Source organism: Chenopodium quinoa, unplaced genomic scaffold (assembly GCF_001683475.1).
Source record: "Chenopodium quinoa cultivar QQ74 unplaced genomic scaffold, ASM168347v1, whole genome shotgun sequence".
In the NCBI taxonomy this organism is placed as follows: Eukaryota; Viridiplantae; Streptophyta; class Magnoliopsida; order Caryophyllales; family Amaranthaceae; genus Chenopodium; species Chenopodium quinoa.
Genome location: NW_018743292.1, coordinates 11,446,192 through 11,472,091, shown reverse-complemented (window position 1 = coordinate 11,472,091; position 25,900 = coordinate 11,446,192). Strand labels below are relative to the sequence as shown.

Sequence of the window (25,900 nt, the reverse complement as noted above, 5' to 3'; positions counted from 1 at the left end):
TTAATTATCTTATGCTTATATATATATATATATATATATATATATATATATATATATATATATATATATATATTTTTTTTTTTTAAGGGGTCTTATGCTTATATAATGTTAGTGGAGTACATTGCATATCATATCTAGATTCTCTATCTTTTTTATTTTATTTATTATTTTATTTCTTGTATATAGTCTTATCTGTGTTTAGGAGGCGGGGATTTGGCGGGTTTTGGGTGGGGATTAGGTGGGTGGAATGTGGATATCTAAGTGAGGCGGGTGCGGTTTTTTTTTTTTTTTTTTTTTTTTTTTTTTTTTTTGTGAAAAGGTAATAAAAAATTAAACATTAGGAAGCCCTCCTCACGAGGGGAATTCCTAATGTATAAGAAAGAAGGAATAGAAAACAAACTAGAATTATTACAAACATCAATATCCATACTACTATATACTAAATGACCCACATTAGCTATCCAATCTACTGCGCGTTTTGCCTCTCAGTAGACGTGCTGGATACTCCAATTGCGAAACCGAGAAAGGAGAGAACGAGTGTCTTCGATTATATGCTCGATCTGCCAATGTACCGCCCAAATGCCTTTTATTGAGTTGATGACTAATAGGTTATCACCTTCAATTTCAATGTTCTGAATGCCACATTGAAGAGCCAGTAGGACTCCTTTATGAAGAGCTGTAGCTTCTGCTATAAATACTTTGGGGTTGCCAAGGTTGAACGTAGATGCCTTGATGAGTGCTCCGCTGCTATCTCTGATGATGATTCCTGCTGCTGCTGAGTTGTTACGAACCAAACCATCGAAGTTGAGGTTGAAGAAGTTGTTGGGAGGCATCTTCCATGATATAAGAATGGATGATGGGGATTGAGTATGAGAATAATGATTATGGGATCTCAGAATGGGAGTTCCCGTGGAGGAAAAGGTATCTATGAGGCTTCTTTAATTTGGTGCCACTCATTGTACACAAATTGTGATCGATGGTAAATCCTTAAGATGTCAAAGGTTTCATTACGGAAGATAATAGCATTCCGCTCTTTCCAAATACTCCAAATGAGGAAGACAAATTTCCTTAAAGTGTTTGGGTGTTTTCTTAAGTACATTAATGTTTCTGTTAGTTTTAGAAACGAGGTTGAGCAATCTAACCACTTTTTTGATAAGGGGAGTTTCCACACTTCTTTGGTTCTAGTGTAGTTGAGAAAAAGATGATCAACTGTTTCATTTTGCTAATTGCATAAAGGACATATGTCGAATGGGATAATGTTTCTATTATGAAGAGTGTCACGAACACCTACACTATTATGAAATATTTGCCAAAGGAAAACTTGGAGTTTGGGAGGGATATTTCCCAAATCTATCTATGGAGCTAATTATTGTCTTCGGGGATTGAGATTATGTGCAAGCTTATTGGCTGACTAAACTGAGAAGTTTCCATGCGTAGTGAGTCCCCAAACAGGTTTGTCCATCATATCATTGAGAGGTAGAAGAATGCCCATAATTTGAGCTGTGATGTTTTCAGGAAGAAGCGTTTAATTTTTGTCTATCCCATTGTTTATTGGGTAAAATAAGGTCTGATACTTTAGTATCAAGATTAACTTGATTGACATCTATCTGGATGAGCTCTAAAAGGCTTTGGTTAGCCACCCTATTATCGATCCAAAAAAAATATCTTTGCCATCATCTATCTTTCAACAGTTACCTTTTCTCAAAAGTTCATGTCGAGCAAGAATTTTTCTCCATATATGAGAATCTTTCACACTGTGTTTGCACTTTAAAAAGGATGAATTGTGAAGATATTTATCCTTAATGACTTTCTTTCAAAGATTATTTGGGTCTGCCATAATTTTCCAACCTAATTTAGCGATAAAAGCTTTGTTAAGCGGTAAGGTTTGACGAAGGCCAAGGCCTCCAGCGCTCTTTGGTCTACAGATCTTATCTCATGCTATAAGGGGAATACTATTTTTATCTTTTTGTTGTCTCCAAAAGAAGTTTCGATGTAAGGAATCTAACTACGTTGCAATGTCATTTGGCAAAAGAGAGGATGAGCACAAGTAGGAGGGTAAAGCCTCTAACTTGCTTTGGATTAGGGTATGTCGTCCACCTTTTGATAGAAAACCAAATTCCCAATGTTGAATTCTTTTTTCAGTCTTTTGGAGAATATAAGCTTGTAGTCTTCCCCCTCTTGGAAAAATAAGAACTAAAATGTACTCCAAGGTAATGACCAAAACATGACTTGGGAGTCATGTTAAAGTGGCTTGCTAACTCGGTTTGCCTTAAATTTGGAATTTTCTTCGAGAAAATAATTGACGATTTATGAAAATTGATTAATTAACTTGAAGTTTTTCCAAAATCCTCGAGCAGAGCTTTTAATCTATTGCAAGAGCTAGTCGTGGCCTTACAGAAAACTTGGCTATCGTCTGCAAATAAGAGACAAGGGATATTAAAGGATCATGGGCAAATTTTAAAGCCTATTCCAGCTTTGTTTTTTAGACTTTCAATAGAAAGTTTTCTTATTAAAACTTCCATACAAAGAATAAAGGGGTAAGAAAGTAGAGGATCTCCTTGTCGTAGGCCTCTTATGGTTTAAACCATTCAGTGGAAGTGCCATTAATCTATAAAAAGTACGAGACTTTGGTTGTGGATGAATTGTATCTACCGAGGTAGGGATGTTGATGAATTTTGGACCCACCGCGGAGATGGGGATGAGAAAGTTAGGCGAGGATGAGGATGGGAAGGCCAACATCCGCCCTTTCCTGCCCCATTGATATCCCTATGTGTGATTGACATTTTTTTTAATGTAACATTATGTATATTTCTTGTGATCTAACCTCTCTAAACTCTAAACACTTAACCTTAATTCAAAACCCTAAACCCTACTCTAAGGTCTCTAACCCTATACCCTATATACTATAACCACACTTACTTTCAAAAAGAACTATGTTCAGCAAAAATAATTTCACTTCACTTAAAAATAATTTCAGTTCAGCATAAATAAGGTGAAGCAAGCTAAGTGAACAGGGCCTAAGTCTATAAGCGTTTTTTTTAGTGCAACAATTTCCATATATATATTTGGAAAAATTGCTTTAAATAATATGACCTTTGCTCCGTCCGCTAAAAACAAGTTGACCTTTTATTTATTTCAGAACAATACGACCTTTAGGGGTACTTCGTTTTAAACAAGTTATGACCGGTTATTAACTTGATTAACAGGTTATATGAACACGTGTCATTGTTTGATTGGTTTGAAATTTTATTTGTTTTAAATTTTTTTTTTAATGTTTTTAATTTTTAAAATATTATTAATTTTTTTATTTTATTTTTTTTAAAAAAAATTCCCCACCCACCAGCCACCTCCGACGCCGGCCACGCCCAGATCTCCTTCCTCCGACGCCGGCCACGCCCAGATCTCCTACCTCCGGCGCCGGCGTCGACCCCCCTCCCTCGCTGCCCCTTATTCCCAGCCACTAATGCCTCCTGATTAGGGGATTTTTATCCACCAATCAGCATCCGACACGTGGGCCAGCCAGGTTTCGCCACATGTCCTTCATATAGGCCAATAGGAGCCTGCCACGTGTCATCAAGAGATTCGTCCTCCTTGGACCAATTGCAATGTGACACGTGTCCACCCATGCCAAATGGGAAAACCGGCCAACAAGGCCCAATCATTGTGGGAGGCCCAGTCAGCCTTAGGTTTAACCTAAACCTAGTACTGGCACGCATCCCAAGGCATATAAATATGCCCATTAATCCTCATTAAGGGGGGGACGCACATTTAACACTCTCACCTAGAGAGACCCAATTACTTTTATTTCCGCATTAATTACTCCTTAATCAAGTACTAACTTGATCGTCGGAGGCGGATCTCCAATCGTCCGGAGCATCCGTTTGTTTTGCAGGTACAAGCGTCCGGTTCCAGTCTCAGAATTATAACTCTCCCGCAGGACATCAGAAAACCCCGAAACATTTTGGCGCCGTCTGTAGGGAGAGTACTTCTGAGATGGCATCCACGTCTGTACCGACTCCTGAAGAGAGGCGTCCCCTGGACGACCCTCAAGTTCAGTCGGACCATGATACTGAGGAAGAATTTGAAGTTGAAGCTCACACAGCTTCAGACGGGACCCTAAGGGCCCAAGGCACCCGTCATACCGAAAGGAGAGAACAGGAAGATCTTCAAACTGGACTCAGTGATCCAGCCGGCGCACCGCCTGTTCAGCAGCAGCCGGCTGATGGGTCTGCTCCCATTACAAGAAACGAACTCATGACCTTCATGAGGGGCTTCAAGGGAGAGATTCAAGAGTTGCTCAACAAGAAGCCGCCTGCTCTGGCCAAGGAGCAGTCGGCTAAGAAACCTTCCTCTTCAGGGAAGAGGAAGCCTGTTCAAGGGCGAGAGGCGACCCCTCATCCTAACTCTAGGAAGTGGGAGCCGCCTGTCCTTGATTTCACAAAGTACCGCTTTCCTACTCCAGGAAAGAGGAAACCTGTTTGTCATATTCAGGCGGACGGGTCGAAGAAAACATACACAGATGCTCGGCTATTGCTAGAGCAGAAGAAGAATGACCGATTGTCAGAGTCGGCCTCTACTTCAAGCTTCCAAGATAGTCTACGCAATACCTCGATGAGGTATTCAGTCGCATCATGAGAGTCAGTTAGGCGGTACCTCCCGTCAGTCCGGCTTTCATAGTGACCCGGCGGTACCAAACTTACCATTTGTACCGCAACAACAATATTTTTTGCAGCCACCTCTGTTTGGAGGGCATGCAGCAAAGAATGTCCAACCTATGGACTGGCAGCTACGTTTGCTTAGACTTGGGGAACAGCCGTCGGCCTTCTCCAAGGAAATTACTGAAGCCGCTCGGCCGGCCAAAGTGAAAAATGTATTAGTAGGCGCCTATGACCGCACTACTAACCCAGAAGACCATTTGATGGCATTCACCAACCTGATGTACCTTCAAGGGTTGGATGATCCCACTTGGTGCAAGTGTTTTCCAGCGACTCTCAAAGGAATCGCACAACAATGGTTCGACAACCTGCCGACTGGTTGTGTGAATAACTTCAGGACGCTTGCTTACTTATTCACCTCCAACTTTGCCATGAACATACCTGCGAAGAAGACGACCCTTGATTTAGGAACGATTCAGCAGGGCGAGAAGGAGGGGCTTCGTTCTTACATTAGGCGGTTTAACCTGATGAGAATACAGATTCAAGGGTTACCGGATGAGGTAGCCTATACTGACTTTTTCAGAGGCCTCAAAGACGGATCGACATTCAAATTTGATTTGGTTCGAAAGAGAGTGGCGACTCTTCAAGAGGCCTTGATTGAAGCGGAAGCCTATATACAGGCGACTGATCTTTGTAGTACGGGAAAACAGTCGGACGGGAAAAGGTTCGACAAAAGAGAAGGACGACAGAAACAGTCGTCGAACAAAGATGAGAAGATGAGAAAAGAGGTCTGGGCGGCTGATTCCTCTAAACAGCCGGCCCAGAAGAATAGGAAAGAATTCAAACCATACTCCCCAAAGTATGCGTTTAACAAGGATAGCCAAGCTATCCTAAAGGAAATCAAGGGACGAATCTCAATTGAGAAGCCGGCCCCCATGAAGGGTTCTGCGAGCAACCGGAACCAAGAAAAATTCTGTGATTATCATGAAGATGTTGGTCATCACACCAACGAATGCATCAGTCTCATGCGGTATATGGACCGCCTGGCTGAGCAAGGTGATCTTGACTCTTATGTCAAGAAATCTACGGGGAACACTTCCTCGAAAAAGCAGTCGGCCAAAAAGAGTCAACAGGCCGACAGCTCTGATACAGATGATGCAGTCGTCTACACCATTGCAGGCGGCTTCTCAGGTGGCGGCCCCACTATTAGGGGCAACAAAGACAATATCAGGCGGCTAGACGTAAATTCCGTTCACCAAGAACGGCCCTCCAAATATTCATTTCCTGAGATTGTCATCACTGAAGAAGATCTAGGAGGGGTAAGGGGGCCGCATGACGACCCTATCGCTATTGAATGTAAAGTGGCCAACCAGAGAGTTGGCCGAATCCTTATAGATACCGGAAGCTCCTCAGATCTTATCAGTAGCAAATGTCTGTCAAAACTCAAATATCAGACTGATTGCATATATCCGGCATCCCACCCTTTAGTAGGGTTTGGAGGAGGAGTCGTCCACCCAGTGGGACGAGTGGATTTACCCATCCGCCTGGGTGAAAAAGGGGAAGGACGACACATGGTATTCCGGTTCCTGGTAGTAGAAGAACTCTCGGCCTACAACATGATTCTGGGACGACCAACGTTGAATAATTCCAAGGCTGTTATAATCCCATCTCTTATGTTGCTCAAGTTTGAGAGGGATGATGGAACAGTCGGGACCCTAAGGGGAGATCAGAGGATAGCCCGAGAGTGCTATCTCTCGGATATCAAGCCCACTGTTATGGCCGCTGGGTCAAGTGGTGGAAAAACAGACCTTGACAATGTCAAGGAGAGTGCGCCTGTTCAAGAAGCAGGCGGCAAGAAGAGAAAGGCAGCCCAGACGGGGGCCGCAAGAAAAGACAGAAAATAGCAATCATTGGCAGCGGAGCGGTCGGATGAATTCCGCCCTCAACCGGCTGGTGAGCATACGGACCTGATCTTAGACGACTCGCGTCCTGACCGAACAGTCAAAGTTGGGACGACTGCTCTGAGAGTCCTGGGTGACGACTTTCACAAACTATTGAAAGAATACAAGGACATCTTTTCATTCGAAGTCCACGAAATGCCAGGCATTAGTCCTGACCTGGCGGTACATAAACTGGCTGTGGATCCGAAAAAGAAGCCGGTAAGGCAGAAGAAGCGGAACCATGGCGAAGAAAGAAGTCAGGCGGCATCGGCCGAAGTTAAAAAATTACTTGATGTAGGGTTCATTCGGCAATGTTACTTCCCAGATTGGGTTGCAAATGTGGTGCTTGTTAAAAAGCCGAATGGCACCTGGCAAATGTGTGTAGACTACACAGACTTAAACAAGGCGTGCCCCAAAGACAGTTACCCTCTGCCTAAAATTGATAACCTGGTCGACTCAACAGCCGGCCATGCTTTGATGAGATTTATGGACGCCTACTCTGGTTTCCATCAAATTCCTTTATGGAAGAAAGATCAGGAGAAGACGACCTTCGTCACTGATCAAGGGTTATAATGTTACACAGTCATGCCGTTTGGTCTTAAGAATGCCCCGACCACCTTCCAGCGAATGATAAACACTGTGTTCTTTGATCAGATTGGGAGGAACGTCGAGGCATACATTGATGATATGATTGTCAAGTCTAAGCTTCAGATAGATCATCTGTCGGACCTCCGAGAAACTTTCGCCACACTCAGGCGGCACCACGTCATGCTCAATCCCAAGAAATGTGTATTTGGAGTTGAGTCTGGGAAATTTCTCGGATTCCTTATCAATCAGAGAGGAATAGAGGTGAACCCTGAGAAGGTGCAGGCGGTCATCGACATGCAGTCGCCTCGTACCGTCCGAGAGGTTCAGAAGTTAACAGGTTGTCTGGCGGCCGTGGGAAGATTTCTAAGCCGATCAGGCGACAAATGCTTATACTTCTTCCAGGCCATTAAGAAGAAGGCAAGGTTTGAATGGGGGCCGGATGCTGAGGCGGCCTTCCATAAATTGAAAGTTCACTTGCATTCCTTGCCGAGGCTGGTCAGCCCTTTGCCCAAAGAAGTACTCTACATGTACCTAGTCGTCTATGATCATGCGTTAAGAGTTGTTCTTCTTGCTGAAAGAGACGGCTGTCAGCTCCCGGTCTACTTTGTCAGTCATGTACTGAAAAATGCCGAGTTGAGGTATCCCTTAGTGGAGAAATTTGGTCTTGCACTCTTCATGGCTGTTAAAAAATTGAAGCCCTACTTTTTGGCACATGCAGTGTCGTGTATACAGATCAACCTATCAAGCGGCCACTGACCACCATGGAGACGTCAGGCCGGATGATCAAATGGGCCATAGAAATACAGAGCCTCGAAGTTACTTTCGAGCCTAGAAAAGCAGTGAAGGGGCAAGCCTTTGCTGACTTTATTGTTGAGATGACTCGTCCCCCTGATTCTCGAGATCCAGACCAAGTCTGGAAGGTATATGTGGACGGAAGCTCTACTTCAAATGGTTGTGGAGCAGGCATCATATGTCAGTCGCCAGAGGGCGACAGGTATGAGTATGCTCTACACTTCAGTTTTCAGGCCTCAAACAATGAGGCAGAATATGAAGCTTTACTAGCCGGAATCCGCATGTGCAAGGCGGCAGGGGCACGAAAGATAGACGCCTGTTCCGATTCACAATTGATAGTGAGTCAGTATAATGGCGAATACAAAGCAACCCATCCGACCATGATCAAGTATTTACAGGCGGTACGACAAGCAGTCGAATCCCTTGAAGATTTTCATCTAACTCAAGTGCCGAGATCAAAAAACAACCAGGCGGATGCACTTTCAAAATTAGCATCATCCGCCTCTTGTGATACTCCTCGAACTGTTTTTTGGGAAGTAATGGAGAAGAGAAGCATCGAGGAAGACCCTATTGGAATCCTAGACAGAAGCTCAACCTGGATGGATCCAATCAGGGCATATCTGACAGACGGTACCCTGCCGGATGATCATCACCAGGCGGCTGCGCTGAAAAACCGGGCAGCCAGTTTTGAAATGATAAGGGGAGAACTCCACAAAAGAGGGTACCTTCAACCCTACTTAAAGTGTGTTACTCCAGAAAAGGGACGAGAGATACTAGACGATATTCACTCTGGTTACTACGCTTCCCATATAGGCGGTAGGTCGCTTGCTCAACGGACAAGGCGGCAGGGCTACTTTTGGCCTACTTTAGAAGCAGATGCAATGGAGATGGTGAAAAAATGTGACAAGTGCCAAAGGTTTGGCAAACTAATTCACCGTCCGGCTACTGACCTCACTACCATTCATAGCCCACTACCGTTTGCTAAGTGGGGCATGGATATTCTGGGTCCCTATACGCCTGCTACAGGCGGAAGGAGGTACATACTTGTTGCAGTCGACTACTTCACTAAATTGGTGGAGGCGGAGGCTGTAAAGGGAATCAAGACGAAGGATGTAATTTCATTTATCTGGAAAAATGTCATCACTCGGTTCGGGGTTCCCATGTCTATGGTTTTTGATAATGGTCCCCAATTTGAGACGCTTGTTCTCAAAAGCTGGTTGGGTGACCAAGGAATTGCACACCACTTTGCATCAGTTGGCCGTCCACAAGCAAACGGCCAGGTAGAAGCCTTTAATAAAATCATCTCAGACGGTCTCAAGAAAAAGATTGAACGAGCAGGCGGCCTATGGGCGGATGAATTACCACATGTTCTCTGAGCCATTAGGACGACTGAAAAAGGGGCGACTGGAGAAACTCCATTCCTCCTAACCTATGGTGCGGAAGCTATTCTTCCAATTGAACACTACGAGCCGACTCTTCGAGTAATGCTATATGACGAAGAGGCAAACTGGGAAGCCATGCGCCTGGCATTAGACTCACTCCCAGAAAGGAGGGGCAATGTTGTCTTGCGCCATGAAATTTACCGCCTGAGAATGACCGGATCATACAACAAAAAAGTACACAGGCGTCCACTCAAAGTGGGGGACTTTGTACTTAGAAAAATGGAAGCAGTTGGTAGGGCTAATGAGTCTGGAAAATTAACTCCCAACTGGGAAGGACCCTACCGAATCTATGAAGAGGTCAGGGACGGTACCTACCGTCTGGAAACACCAGACGGCCAACCGTTGTCTCGAACCTGGAATGTAGATAATCTTAAGAAATATTTCTTTTGAATGATGTAAATAGTCGAGGGCTACTTAATAAAAGCTTGTTGTTTCATTCAATTTTGTACTAAGAGGGGCATGCCTACTGACAAACAGTCGGCTACTCTCCTTGTTTAATTTTCATTCTTACTTAAGAGGGGCACACCGCTTGTTCCACACAAGCGGCTACTCTCCCATAACACAGTTCACCAAGAACTATCAAAGGCTCATGGCTGAAATGATCAGACCAGGCGCCAAGCCAACTGATCCAAATATAATTTTAATTCGACCTGTCCCAACATTATAGCAGGCGTCCGACGGCATCCATCCGGATGAAATTCGTCGCAGAGAGCAGCTCCCTTTTGGGTGGAACATTGTTCTATAAAATCATTACACGGCACCTATACGACTGTCTAACCAAGACAACCACGTAGCCGTTTCCCAGACTAGGATACCTCTCACATAACTGACTAATCAGGTCAAACAAGTGTTCGCAGTAACCATACGTGTCAACCAACCGACTGAACTACTTGGGATAAGAACAGTCGGTATCTTATGAGTAAATAGCCAACAAACATTGGCGAATAAAGGGGAACAACTGGTACCCACCGCTTGAAACCTCTACTACTCAGTCACTCGGCGACTAGGTAACAATCATGTTTACTTGGTCACTCCTTAAAAATTTAGTATGAAACTAAAAAGGTGTTCATACAGCGCCTGTTCACACTAGATTAAATGTGGCGGGGAACAGCCGGCCTGGACCGACTAGAGTCTCTAGCCTAAAAAAAAAAAAAAAAAAAAAAAAACAAGGCAGGTAGGAAACCACCTTCCTACTTGGTTGAAAGGGATCCAGTCTTTAAAGTGGCCGACTGATCGCTTAGCCTGGAAACAGATAACCAGTCGTCCAGGGGCATAGGTGGCGTGACTAACTACCTCGTACCTGTCCGCAACTATCGGCCATGCAAAACAGTCGGTATAGTATGCAATTGGATATCAGAGTTTCGATACTTAGCAAAGTCGAAACAAATTCGAAACGAAACAAATTCGAAACATTTTGTCAAAAAGGCGACCTAAAATAATGGTCGCCTGAGTTATATTAACAGCCGGCCAGAAGGACCAGCATAAATATTCATACCCCCGGCCCCTTGGCCGGGTAAAAGATACAAAAAGAAGCCGGTCATTAAGACCGGCAAAATATTCAAAACCCCGGCCCCCTGGCCGGGTAAACAGAAACAAACGGCACGCAGGCCGTAAAAAGAAGACATAAAGCTTAAGAAGGGGGCAGATCTTCAGTAATAGTAGCTGCCGCCTGGTCAGCACTCTTTTTGCTGGACTCGGCTTCAGCTGCATCCTTCTTCGATGCATCCACCCCAAGCGGCACAAGCGCCACTACCGGCTCCTCCTCCTCCAACGCCTCGTCCTCAGCAGCCGCCAGGATCTCTTGATTATATCTATCAGAACACTGGCGGTACGTTTTTTCCCATGAGGAAAAGTCGGCATTGGGGAAGAGGCGGCCCCAGGTCAGGCGCTGGATCTGAGCAGAGTCTTCCATCATATCTCGGACCAGCTCCTTCTTTTCTTGCTCGGCCTTTGCCGAGAGCTCCTGAGTAAGACTCTTCTCCTGGGTCACCAGGCGTTCCTTAACGTGTGCCAAGGATTTCTCCAAGGTGTCGTATGAGGACATTTTTTGGCGAAGAGGTCTTAGCTCGGCCTTGAGATTGTTGATGGTCGCCTCCAGCTCATTATTTTTCTTCTGGGCCGCCTCCAACTGAGCCCGGATAGCAGAAGTAGCCTGCGCCTGATAATAAAGAATATCAGTTGTCAAAATCTCATTTTGGGCAATTTGAAACATTGCCTTATCACAGTCAGAGGCGGCCATAGCTTTTGCAGCCTTTACCTCTTTGTTCTTCTTGTCAAGCGGCTTGCGAAGGCCGTTCACTTGGAGCAGGGCCTAAGTAAAAGAGAACAGGCGTCAGTTTTCAAACAAAAAAACAGGCGTCTTGGAATTTAAATAACCAAAAATATGCTAAGTACACCTCAGCAAGGACCCCTGTAATCCCGTCTAGGTCAAGGGTGCCGACACCCCTGACCGCCTCCCTCTCAGCCGGAGGGACGGCTTTGATCATAGACTTGGCCACCTCGACCAAGTCTGGCTCCTGAGGGCCGACTGCATCAAGCATAAACAAACGGGTTAGACCTAGTAAAGAAGGGAGCAAGTCTAAATTCACAAGGACATCTTCATACTTCTAGGCGGCCTGATTGGAGTTTTAGAAGGAGTGGACGGTTGTTTCTCAGCCGCCGCATGTTTCCTGGCAGTACCAGGAGAGCTCGCAACAGTCGTCCTCCGGGTCTTGGAGTCCGGCTGTTGGGAAGAAGAGGTTCTTGGAGTGCCCGTCTGAAAAAAAAAAAAAAAAAAAAAAAAAAAAAAAAAAAAAAAAAAAAAAAAAAAAAAAAAAACACTCGGTCAGTATATGCATAAACCCAAAAAGAGAGTGAAAGGTTCGGAGCTCACCAAGGGCGCCCCCTTGTTGGGGGAGTCGGTTGAGGATTGTTGCATAATAGAGGCTCGCAACATGGCCGCCGCAGTCTTGGAAGCGGTGATCTTGCTCATGGCGTCCGCTACAAAGACAAGATACCAAGTTAATAAAAAGATAAACAGTAACTCATGGCAAAAAAGAGTATTCGACAGGCCGGCTACCTCTTGAACACCGACTTCTAAGGCAACAGGCGGCCAGAAAGTACTCGTCATAGAGCCATTTGAAGCTCGGGATGCAGTGCAGGGGTACTTGCTCTCGTACCCCTGTAGTAGAGTCGACCCTCGACTCTACTTTAAAGAGTCCTTTATCCAGGATCTCTTTCTTGGCTTTGGAGGGAACAGGCGGCATGCTGCGGCCGCCTGCAAGAAGAGGCGGATCCCTGTTCCACCTGTTGAAGCGCTTGTTCAGCTCTGTGTCTGAACTTTCAATGATAAGGAAGGTGCTTCGCCAATCCTTCCACTTGTTTGCTTTACCTCTTGTCATGAGGTAGCCTCTGTGGCTCGTCAATTGATACCAGCCGGTACCGCCTGCCTTAGGGGTCCGGCTGAGGTAGTTCGTGTGGGCGAAAGCCTCGAAGTTTGGCTCCACCCCGTGCAGTTCGCACCCGGCCACATAGCCGAGTACGTTGACCCAGGAGTTTGGGGCTAACTGCCATAACCCCAACTCATACCCATCCAAGATCCGCTAAACAGCCGGATGTAGTGGGAAGCGCAGCCCAGCCCTGATGGCCGCCTCGTAGCAGCTAAAGCAGGCGCTATCATAACTAGTACCAGCCGGCCAGACGACTGTGTCTTCTGGATCCGACACGAAAACTAAAAAGTCGGGGCCCATTGTGTGGTTCGCAATAAAGCTCCCCACTCTCTCTTGCATGGCCGTGATCCGGCCCCGTGAGACAGTGCAGTAGTAAGGGGTATTTTGCTCTCGGTAAGAGGCGGATGGCTCCGCCCAATTGTCCCCCTTCTCAACTGCGTGAGAAAGCCTCGCCTCTTGTAGGCGGTTGTTTTTCTCTTCCGTGTCCAGAGAAGCATGACCAGAAGAACTAGACTCGGATTCGTCCTCTGACGAGTCCGAAGAGGACGACTCCTCCCCTCTCCCAGAGGGGCCCGCCTTCTCTCCTTCAAAAGGAGTAGGAGAGAATGTAGACATGTCAACTGTAAAATGGGAAGGGGTCACCTTGACCCCTCCCTCAGAACTGTCGGCTGTCAGGCCGCCTTGGTTCACTTCCACATCTGGCGCCTGGTCAGATGTTTCGCTAATCGGCACCCTGTGGGAGGAGCCGTCTGAGTTCGAGATCCTAGCAGTTCTTTTTGTTCTTGCCATCATGTTCTGCATAGACACAGAGACAGTCGGACTTTGTATAAAGGGCAAAGATGGGTCCGGAAAAGGGCAGGCGGCACTTCTAGTCCTAGATTCAGCCGTCCCCGGTGACCGGCTGATCACTAACCTAGGTCGTGTCGTGTGCTTCCGTGGTGCCATTTCAAAAAAGAATAAAATAAAGAGAAAATTAAGAGTAAGAGAACCGACGGTTACCTTAACGAGTGAAGTTGACGGAGTTCTGAAAATCCTGAGTAGCCGGCTTGTCAGAGCAGGCGGTAGGCAGAAAGAGTCCGGAATGTCAGAGCAAGTTCAGGGGTCCGAATGTTCTCTCTAAAAAGTTCTCAAGTGTGAAAATGACTGAAGTCAACACACCCTTATATAGGCAAAGTGAGAAGGCAAAGGGTCACTTCCAAAATTCAAAATTTGGGCGGGAGAATCTCTCGGCCTTTCACCGAGTGACACCTGTAGCAGGCTGTCGCCTGTCACGGTGCGACACCTGTCACAGGTAACACGTGACCAGTCACGTGCCACCTGTGAGGGGCAAATGATTAGGGGATTTTTATCCACCAATCAGCATCTGACACGTGGGCCAGCCAGGTTTCGCCACGTGTCCTTCATATAGGCCAATAGGAGCCTGCCACTTGTCATCAAGAGATTCGTCCTCCTTGGACCAATTGCAATGTGACACGTGTCCACCCATGCCAAATGGGAAAACCGGCCAACAAGGCCCAATCATTGTGGGAGGCCCAGTCAGCCTTAGGTTTAACCTAAACCTAGTACTGGCACGCATCCCAAGGCATATAAATATGCCCATTAATCCTCATTAAGGGGGGACACACATTTAACACTCTCACCTAGAGAGACCCAATTACTTTTATTTCCGCATTAATTACTCCTTAATCAAGTACTAACTTGACCGTCGGAGGCGGATCTCCAATCGTCCGGAGCATCCGTTTGTTTTGCAGGTACAGGCGTCCGGTTCCAGTCTCAGAATTGTAACTCTCCCGCAGGACATCAGAAAACCTCGAAACACCTCCCTTTCTCCACCATTGCCGCCACCACACTCTCCCATGACCACCACGAATACCCTCTCCTTGCACAGCCACACCACCCACATCCCCTCCCAGCCAGCCATCGACATTTTCCCTTTCCCTTGCTGCCTAGCCCAAAAACCTTATCCCTCCTTTTTCCCAGCCGGAAAACCACCACCCTCCCCTTGCCCAGCCTCGAAATTGTCGCACCTCACTCAGCCTCGAAATCGCCGCACCTTGCCCAGCCTTGAAACCATCCTCTCTCACCTTCCTTAGCCACGAAACTACGCCCATCGATCCCATCAATTAACCACGAAATCGCCGAGTTGCTGCGACGAAGGCTGGCTGGGTGGTTGTGGTGGGAAAGCTAGGCGTCGGCGAGGGAGAAGGGTTTTGGGGAGGGGATTGGTGGTTCAAGGGAGGAGGACCGGCACCGAGGGCTGGGTTGACAGGTTGCCGGGGAAGGGGAAGGTCGTCGGGGAAGGGGAAAGGGAAAGGGTGGCTGGTGGTGGAGGTGGGTTTTTTTTTTAAGATTTTAATTATTTTAATTATTAATTAACCATAATTAAAGTTTTAATTAAGAGTTATTAAATTATTAAACAAATTTATTGAAAATTTTAACTGGTTATTCAGGTTGGAGGTAAAATAACTTGTTTAAAGCGGACACCCTCCAAAGTTCGTATTATTTTGAAATAAACAAAAGTTCAACTTGTTTTTAGCGGACGGGGTAAAGTTCGTATTATTTACAGCAATTTTTCCTATATATTTTGAACGCAATATTTCAAATACGATCGTTTGTCTCATTTCGCTTTTTTGCAAAAAATTAAGTGCATGCACATATATATTTGAGCACAATATTTTCGAATACGTATTGCAAAAAAAAATTATATAAGGCTAATATTTTAAAATTATTTATTGACACAAATTTAATAAGGTCCTACGCAAGTATATTTTTTCTCGATTAATTTATAAACGTTTATAGTTAAAGATTCTCTCTTCAAATAAAAGATTCCAAATGCGATAAATTAAAAGCAGCAAAGGAATGACACATTCATTACACATTTACACTTGATAATTTGCAACCTTTAGCCCTTTACTAGAAATTTTTTTTTTTAAAATATTTTTTTACACTAACTTTACTAGAATTATATATACTTCCTCAAATTTTTTTTTTTTTTTTCGCAACATACAATAGTGTATGTTATTCACATTTCATTAATTATATTTTAAAAAAACATAGCCATATATATGGAATATTATATTTGAAGTTATGCCATGTCAAACTAGAAAAACAAAAATGTTGCATGGAGGAAAAATAAGAGAAAGTACATTATACTCCCTCCGTTTTTAAATACTTGCTCCATTTTTTTATTTGGAAAGCTTTTACAATGTTTAATTCATTTCTCTCAACTAGTGGACTCAACATAAATTATATTTTATTAATTTCATATTCTCTCTCCTCCAATTTTGTTAACTACTATTGCTTTTTACAATTACTTATTCTTCCACCAACCTCACTACCTCCATATTTTATTAGTTTTTCCTAAAACTCCACGTATGAAAAAATGGAATAAGTATTTAAAAACGGAGGGAGTATGTAGAGATAGACCATACCATTTTTATTTTTTTTTGAGGAAATACCATCTTCATCTATAGCAGCAGTAACATCACTATCTGCGGAAGGACTTAAAATAAAAAGTTTTAGGAATATTCTAAAACGGAAAAGGGAGAAAGAGGTATCAAATAACAACCAAACATATTTATGGATTATGGGTATAAGAGACTTTTTTTTTTTTGGGAGGAAAATGGGTATAAGAGACATTGTTTCCCTTTAACTACATAAATGCTGTCTCAATAAATAAAATAAAATTAAAAAAAAAAAAAACATATACTTCGTATACTCCATTGGGTAAACTCAAGTTTGATACGTAGTAGTTTTAATGTGTACTGTCTTTTGATCACCTATTAAGAGAGATAAATGCATAAAAAAAATCCTAGCACAACTAAAGAATAAGAACAACCATTGTTTTTATAGTTTATTTAGAGTAAATTAATCATCAAATTTTCACAAGGACTATTTTGAAAAACCTTTTTACTATACCATAATCAAATTAAATAAATACTCCGTAATACAATACAAACTAGCTACTAACAAAAAAATATGATTATCAGAAGAGAATTTCGTTCTGCATGCATAATTTCAGCAGATAAATCTTCAGTAATCTAAAGTCTGCGTGTATTACTCCGTATCAGTGTTGTGATTCTAGTGCATAAAAAGATTTCAGTTTTAATTGATCTTCTGAAAGCTTGAACAAAGGATGTCAGAATGAGCCTCTGTTCTCAACAGCTTTCTTAATTCTGCAGGTGAAGTCGTCAACTGGCATGGTGCCCAATTCCCCGCCAAATCTGGATCTGACAGTAACTGACTGGGTCTCCAGCTCTCTGGGGCCTACAACAGCCATTAATGGGATTCTCTGCTTCTCTGAAGTTCTGATGAGCTTAGGCAGGCGCTCACCATGGCAAACTTCAGCGCGTATGCCATTTGCCTTGAGTTTGTTGACAACCTCATGAGAATATTCAAGCTGTAGAAACAAGCATTGTTATGTTAAGAATATACGTCAATTATACTACCAAAGAAAAATGCATATATGCTCGTGGCATTGATATTGCACAAACAAGTACAATTTCGAGTTCTAACCTGAGTGTCAGTCACAGGCAGGACCCGAGCTTGTATAGGAGAGAGCCATAATGGGAAATCCCCAGCATAATGCTCAATAAGAACTCCAAAGAATCTCTCCAAGGATCCAAGCACAGCTCTGTGAATCATGATGGGTCTTTTTTTCTCAGAATTGGAGTCCACATATATTATATCAAATCTCTCCGGCAAATTAAAATCAACCTGAGATATCCAGCATAGATCATATCTCAGTAAGTGAATAAAAAACTCAATTGGACTTTCATATTCACACTTTATTCAGCTGTTCGTATCGTATTCCATATGTATAGTCATTTCTGCCTTTTATATTGAAAAAAAAAAAAAGACTGCTAAATTATATTAAATATAGTAACAAGAATTTTGTGAAGAAAAAACTAGGCCATAATATTTTTAGTGAGAAAAGTAAACAGTCAATTCGGTCTCAACACAAGAAGCATAACATAGTTTTTTATCTCATGCTAGACAAGACAGAAGTTGCCAGAATAATGACCCTCATTTAAATAAATTTGATTCTGAGATAAATTATTTACTTGGTTTTACCTGAATTGTCGAGCACTGCCATTTTCTACCAAGTGCATCTTCAATTTTGAGATCAATCTTTGGGCCGTAAAAGGCACCCCCACCTTCATCAATTTCATAGCCCCAACCTTTATCATCTAAAGCTTCTTTTAGAGCCAATGTGGCCTTTTCCCATATATCATCACTTCCCACAGCTTTTTCTGGCCTCGTAGATAGATTCACCTCATATTGGTGAAAGCCAAATTGAAGCAGTATTTGCTCTGTAAGATCGAGAACCCCCCGTATTTCGTCTTTAATTTGGTCCTCTAAACAAAATATATGTGCATCATCCTACAATCGTTGAAGAACAGTTAGTCTTGTACTCAAAACCTCTGAATGACAATTTTCTAATCAGTTAAAATCCATGATAGGCACAGAGATATATAAATTGATTAATAGACAATTATATAGTGTATTACATACCTTTGTAATATAATTAATCTTTAGAAGAAAAGAAGCAAGAAACCCAAAAACAATTTCAAAAATAAATTGTGAAAGGTAAAGAACCAAGGGTTTAGAAACTTCAGCCATCAGTTTGAGACAGCTTCAGAATGATGGATATAGACAAAAACTGGTGCCTCTCTTGTGGAGTATTATAAATAATGTTTGATACGAAAATAGAATATAATAACAGCTCAGAACAGAAAAACAATAAATGAGACCAAATTACAGGCTAATCCAATACTCCGTATTATCGAACTTAACCGAGTAACTATTAGGATACCCTAGCTAACTTATCTTACGATGATAAGTACAAATAATTGGAGAAAAGAAAGACAATGGCCTTCTAAGAACTTCTGATAAAAAAAAAAAAAAAAAAAAAAAAAAAAAAAAAAAAAAAAAAAAAAAATTAAATAAAAAAAAAATTAAATAATTAAATAAAAAATTAAATAAAATTACTCCAGCACATGAATCTACTATATATGTTTTTGTATCTTCAGAAAAGAGAATTTATGTGAAAGTCACAGAAGTTTCATACCTGAGTGAAACCTCTAACACGGAAGAGGCCATGCAAGCTCCCAGATAACTCATATCTGTATACTGTTCCCAGCTCTGCAACCCTAATTGGAAAATCTCGATAAGAGTGCATCTTTCTTTTGTACACCAAAATATGGTAAGGGCAATTCATTGGTCGTAGTTGATAAAGCTCATCCTCAATATTCATTTGTTCAAACATATTCTCCTTGTAGAAATCGAGGTGACCACTTATCTTCCATAGATCTGCCTTTGCAACATGAGGAGTGTAAAGCAGACTGTATCCACGTTCAATGTGCAATTTTTTCCATGTATCTTCAATAATGTGCCTCACGATGGCCCCTTTTGGATGCCAAAAAACCAAGCCTCCTCCAGCATCTTCCTGTATAAAACATATTTTCTTATTCCTTATAGCAACTGAATTTAAAAATTCTAACTCCGCTTTATATTATTTGCAACATTTGTCAAAAATGGATGTTTCATATTATTTGCAACAAATGTTTTCTTTCCTTTTTAAGTTGTCATTTCTCTCAATCTCTCTCCTCACCACAAGCATCTCTATCTTTTCTTCTCCATTTAACACTTAAAAAAAAATTTCGCCTAGGAGTCCATGGAAACTCATTTGTTGCAGTTAATATGAAATAAGTGTAGTAATTGTTGATTTGTAGAAATGATATATAGAAGAAACATGAAAATTCTAGTACACCATATTATTATAAGTTCATCATAATCATTGACTTTATGGGAAAGATGTCACGTCATCAGAAGGCACGCTGAACAAAAAAAAAAAAACCTCATATTCTAACAGGAGACTAGAGGGCAGCCAGTTATATGCAAACGTGAATTAAGGAATTTCATAGTATTATGATTCATAACTATCAAGCGACTTGGGAATCAAAATCAGTTCGTACACAGTACACAACTAACACTTAGGGTTTGCTCATTTCACTAGGAAAAGGGTTCTGGTCTAATTTATTTAGTTCTAGACTCTAAATCTTTCTTCTGATTTGGTTGGCCTAAACTCTATATGATATAACTTTGACTCTTTACATTAGTTTATAATTAGAAAGAACATTATCATGTGGGTTCTTGGCCTTCTTGCTAGATTCATCTTAATGTAAATATTCCATCTAATTTTCATAATATTTACTACTCCCTCTGTCTCCAAATAAAAGTCTCATATGCCTTTTGCACAAGTTTTTACAAGGTGAATAGAAAAAATAAGATAGTGTGGTTTGGTTGATTACAGGAGAATATAAAAAACAAGATAGCAATTGAATATAATAATAGTATAGTGGGCCAGGTGGGGTTCGGATGATTACAAGTGAATAAAGAAATAGATAAAAATGAAATCAGACTTTCATTTAAGGACAAGTTTTGTGCAAAAATGGGACTTTTATTTGGGGACAACGGATGTAATACAAAATTAAAGATACTTGGTAATATAAAAAACACAGAAATTAAAGATCAAGCAGTCTGATTTGATCTGATTCAACAAAAATAAGTAACAAACCTCTCAAAGACTTACTCCGCATGAACTCCATAGCAATTATTTAGTTAAAAGGACCAAGCATGAACTGTTAATACTTTATAAAGCTCAGCTATGTCATAAAGCCAGATGCCCCTCACTAGCAATATTAGCAAACTCATAGATGATCTGGGATTTAGCAAGCTATAAGGAACTATGAAATTAAAATAATATTTTGAGTTTTCAATTGCATTTATTTGGAGAAGAAAAAAAGCCTTCTTCGTGGATCTACAAGTCTACATGAACAGGACAGAATCTTTTTGTGACAAACAAACGATGAGTGTGGGGGAAATAAAAAGGGTAGTGAATGGGCTCTGGAATATTAAACACTCTTAACAAAGCATAAAAGTTATAGATATAAGATACCTCTATGGAAAACAGGTCAAGTTCTTGGCCAAGACGTCTGTGATCCCGCCGTAGAGCTTCTGCTTTGAAATGAAGGTAAGCTTTCAGCTGTTCTTCATTTTCCCATGCTGTGCCATAAATCCTTTGTAGCATTGGCCTGTTTACATCTCCTCTCCAGTAAGCACCAGCAACAGATTCAAGTTCAATGGCTCTCCTATTAATAGTTCCAGTAGTATCAACATGGGGCCCAGCACAAAGATCCCACCATTCATCCCCTACAAGTACACAGTGAATCAAGAGAAAATCAGGAAATAACTGAGTAACAAGAAAAATAAAAAAGCATAAACTTCATAGCACTAAATCAATAGAAAATCCAAACGAAAAATCATTGTATTAATTATTAAGCAAGGCATCTCGAATACTTAAATTACACAACTTAAAATTGGAAAACGATAGAATATTTTGAAAAATCATGATTGCTCAATTTTGACTTAAGCAATTCCATCATCAGCTTTAATTTGCACTATAACAAGTATAACTAATTTTGGCTAGCCCAAATGAAATCCCAATGAACAGCTCTTGTTGGTAACTTTATAAGGGCTACAGGTCTCAGCAGATGTAAATCATGCAGAAGCAGTGGCATTAGAAATTTATTAAAAGAATAGCATTTACTCCTTTTAATTATTGTAGATATTGTCTTGTTTATCCCCCCCCCCCCCCCCCCCCCAAAAAAAAAAAAAAAAAAAAAAAACATAAAAAATAAATTAAAAAAAAATGAAAAAAAGAGGGAGAGATAATTTGAACATTTTCCATACATTATAGCATTATACAAAGTACCAGAAAGAGGAAAAGGATCTGAAAATGAATAGGACCAATTAAAAAGAATTATGGCAGTAAAATTTTGAATTTACTTAAGGCATAGCCCCCCCACCCCAAAAAAAAAATTATAAATAAATAAAAAGGGCCCAGACCGATTCATCCATAAGGGATGTAGCTTAAACTTTATTTCAGAAAATCCAGTCAATTCATCTCTAGCCACACCACCCAGACATCACCGATATCAAACTACTCTGAGGATTTTACGATCTTTATCCCGTGTGAAACAAACATAATTAATGTTTCAAGACGGCGTAAAGACTAACGAACAGCCCTAATTTACCCAAGAGAGCCTATGCAAAAGAAAGTAAGGAGCTTTTAACTGCAATACCACCTAATAATTAGCTAACCTTGCAGACGACAACAGAAAAGCAAGTCAGGCAAGGTGGTGTTAGACATCCTTGTTCGTAGACAAAGTGGATTTGGAATTGTCTTTCATTCCAAGGCCTAACTTGTATCCATGTGATGGCTTATCAGAAGTGCCAAGTTTATATAGCACTATCATCTTTCACTCTCATAGAAACATTTAGATTTTCAAATCATCAGAGGTTGGAGGAAAGTGCTTGGATGAGTGTTTTAGGTGCTAATGAAGAAAGAACAAAAAAAAATTATAAATAAAATAACACTAGAATCTCAATTCCCCACACTTGCATCAAGATTTTGAGTTAAACTGCAACAGATAATGAGAAAAAATAAAAAATAAAAAATTAAAGAGTAAGGGAACGCAGTACAAGGCATAACACAATGCGTTCTCCTTTAGAATAAACCAGTGCGCTCAATGTAACTAGAACGCAACTGACAAGGACAAAATCAACAAGACAATGGTCTACAAGACTACAAGCACAGACATCAGAAGCATGGAATTATACTGTCAATTTTAAAGACAATAAAAATTATTGATACAAGGGCATCAGGTAGCTAAGAATCAGTCATTTGCAAGAGCAAACTTCACAGCAAACAATAAGAGGTTAAAGTGATCATGGAAGCACATATTTTCCCAAAACACTTACCTATGTGATAAATTGTTATGGGTTCTTCTTTTATGCTGTCCAAAATCTCCAATTTGTAAGGTTCATTTTGAGCCATTATTCTCCTCTGGGCTTCATCTCGGGAAACCTCTTCTCTGACTAGTGGTAAGTTTCGACTAATAATGCGGTCCTACAGATGATGTAAGAAATAAATTCTGTACCATGAAACCATACACTAATAAATACTTCACCCAGCTAGTAAAGTTTAATTATTTAGAGTTTGACTGATAGTTTTTACTGACCATCTCTTTCTTGATTCTCTTCAGGTCTTTATCAGTAATAGGGTCCATATCGAAATCATAATAAAATCCATTATCTATCCACGGTCCAATGGTCACTTTGGCATTTGGGTACAGCTTCTGAACAGCCATGGCCATCACATGTGCACACTGCAAGCAAGTTACCAGTGTTACTCCAAATAAACCCATAAAAATAATCAACATACCAATCACCAAATGAATATACCTCTATAAAAATTGATGAAATGATAATAATAAATGACAACATATCTCTGTTACGCAATTAACTTCATTTAAACCCATTAAGGAACAAGGGTCCAAGACTCCAAGATCATGAGAAACAAGAACCAATCCCCTACAATTACTTGAGATTAGATCTCTGTCAAGTTATAATTGAGCACGAACCAAGTGTCTTACGATTCAAAACAACACCATTCATATCAGTTGCAGGAGGGAAACAAGTAGTGGAAACAATAGTCCGTACCCATCCCATCAAGCACTGACCTTCCCACTAATCAATATCTACAAACAGAGCCACAGAATTTATGGCTTCCAAATTCCTTTGCCAATTCAGAGTAACACTATAGCATACCAATCAACCATATACAATCCAAAATACTCCTACAGAAGACTGTGAGGAAGGTAAAGTAAGCAGAAGTTGCAGCACAATATTCACAAACACAGAAATACTTCCCTATTGGCACACAGTATTAAAAGTATGAGGAACAAAATGACAGATTAAACACTCAAGAACAATTCTTGTCATGAATGTTGCACCCATCAAACAAATTATTGAAGCCAAATTCTATCACAATGAAACTGAGCAGTCATAACCTCGTATCGAGCCAACTATTCCGTATATTATTATTCACATGACTCTGATGGGTCAATGCCAAATATAAAGGAGACTCATAGATTTGTGCTGTTCTTTTATCAGATATATTCCATTTCAGACGGCAAACAAGAACTCCAATTAAAGCCAAAATAGATTTAAAAATTTCCATAACCAACCGTTTAAGTCGAAAATTTCCAACCTTGCACCCATAGCAAATGCAACTTTCCACCAAAGTCCAAAAGTCCAACTCGATTCAATCAATTGATCAACGCTTACCCGCCAGACAACACCTCACTTCATATTAGCCCATTCTTCCATATAAATATCCAATTGAGCACTAAAATATGGAAATTAAATCCCAATATATTCACTAGGCAGTTAAAACCAAGAAACTACATGTAACTAAATCATGTCTTTATCTAAAATTCATTAAAAAGGGTATCCAAAACTCGAACACAAGCTGAATATACTCTTTCACCCCTCAAACACAATCTACTCATTTCAAGTTTCCAAAAGGTATCCCCCAAAAATTCAGATAACAGCACTAATAAACTCATTCAGTAGTCAGCAATATACAACATTGTATACCCAATTCAAGTTTCAAACTTTCCTCCACAAACCACACCAAATTAGGTTTCCAAAATACAATCACCAATCCAATTCAAATTTCAACATCTTAATCGCAAATCAAATATAAACAAGACACACCCAATTCAAATTTCAACAATTTCTTCCCAAATTAAACTTCAAAAAAAACACAAAAACAAGAAAAACAAAAAAAGCATTTAAATCATTGAAAAACGCACCGTATGACGAACCCTCAAGAGCTTCTCAGACGATTCATTAGTGGGAAGTTTAATTCTAACCTCAGAAAAACTTCCCTCCTCCAATTTCTTCTCATCTCCATTAATTACAGTCTCCATTGAATCAGGGGAAGCAACAGCAGAAGAAATACAAAACCCATTTCTAGGAGTGTATAACGAGAAAGATGCAAGCTTTTTGGCAGAGAATTTGGGGGAAATTGAGAAGCCATTTTTGAGGGAAGAAGTGAAAGGAGAAGAGGGTTTAGTGAGAAATCGAAGGGAATTTGAGAGGAGGGAGAAAGTAATGGGTGTGGTGGTCGCCATCCTCTGAATGACAAACATGGTGGTGGTGTTTCTGAGATTTTATCACAAAATTTTGTTGTGATTTTGGGTGTCGCTGTCTTTGTTAATGCAAGAGTAGACTTCTCCTCAGTTCTTACCTTGTTGTGTGGTTAAGGTTTTTGGGTTCCGGTCACCAAACTCGGTAACTCACCCGACTAATAAATAGATCATGAATCGGGTCGAGTTGGATGGATGGTGGATCGAGTTGGATTTGGATGGTAATTTTAAATCAGTCATATGTGTGAGAAAGGATAGTGATTGTCTCATTACTCATATTAAGAACCATTTAGATACGGTTAAAGAGTTGAAGAAATTCAAACTCTAGAATTTTTATGTTGAAACCATTCGAACTCTAGATTTTGAAAAGTGATTTCCATGAAAAAAGTTCAAATCAATTCTTTATATGTGGTGATACAAATACTAATTACTCACAAATTTTACTCGTGAAAATGGTTAGAAGTAATTTATTTTTTAAATTTCTATGGCTAAAATCGCGTATGATAATAGCGATTTTAATTAATGAATTGCAGTTTATGACATAAAACCACTAATACTACTAGTATTAGTGGTTTTACTTTGGCTAAAACCTTTTAACATATTGTTCAAAAAAAAAAACTTTTAACGTAAGCATTTAACATAAGTTGGTAGAATTACAAAATGAGCTACACTAACAGTTTAAGTCGGATATATTAGGATGGTACTCCTAACTTGAGATCAAATCTCATCTATATAGCAGTTTAAGTCGGATATATTAGGATAGTACTCCTAACTTGAGATCAAATCTCATCTATATCATTTGTCCTTTATGGCTCGTAATATAATTTACGCAAGTCTCCTTCAGAGATATTTCCAAGACACATTTTCCTTGCAAAATCTAGGTCATTTAATAGGCATCTCATTGAAAGAAAGAAAAACAAAAAATAATAAAAAGTAGATTGTCACTTGACTTTCATTTTATTTAAAAAATAATTAGTCTAAAATGACAATTTTGTG

At 40.8% G+C, this 25,900-nt stretch overlaps 1 protein-coding gene across 1 annotated transcript; it reads right to left on the bottom strand.

The window, feature by feature from the left end:
• Positions 1–16,739: 16,739 nt before the first annotated feature.
• Positions 16,740–25,005, bottom strand: LOC110737036 (threonine--tRNA ligase, chloroplastic/mitochondrial 2-like). Its single transcript, XM_021917390.1, has 8 exons — positions 24,569–25,005; positions 22,931–23,077; positions 22,671–22,818; positions 20,806–21,059; positions 18,916–19,293; positions 17,919–18,227; positions 17,361–17,561; positions 16,740–17,244 (listed from the first exon to the last, which is right to left on the bottom strand). The coding sequence occupies exons 1-8, from the start codon at positions 24,905–24,907 to the stop codon at positions 16,984–16,986; spliced, it is 2,037 nt and encodes a 678-aa protein (XP_021773082.1). The 5' UTR covers positions 24,908–25,005; the 3' UTR covers positions 16,740–16,983.
• Positions 25,006–25,900: the final 895 nt, after the last annotated feature.

Coding starts and splice junctions, on each gene's coding strand:
- LOC110737036 (XM_021917390.1), bottom strand. CDS start 24,907: ATGTTTGTCATTCAGAGGATGGCGACCACCACACCCATTACTTTCTCC. Junction 21,060..22,670: donor CATAACAATTTATCACATAG/GTAAGTGTTTTG, acceptor GTGTACTTGTAG/GGGATGAATGGTGGGATCTT. Junction 18,228..18,915: donor GTGTTAGAGGTTTCACTCAG/GTATGAAACTTC, acceptor CAACGATTGTAG/GATGATGCACATATATTTTG.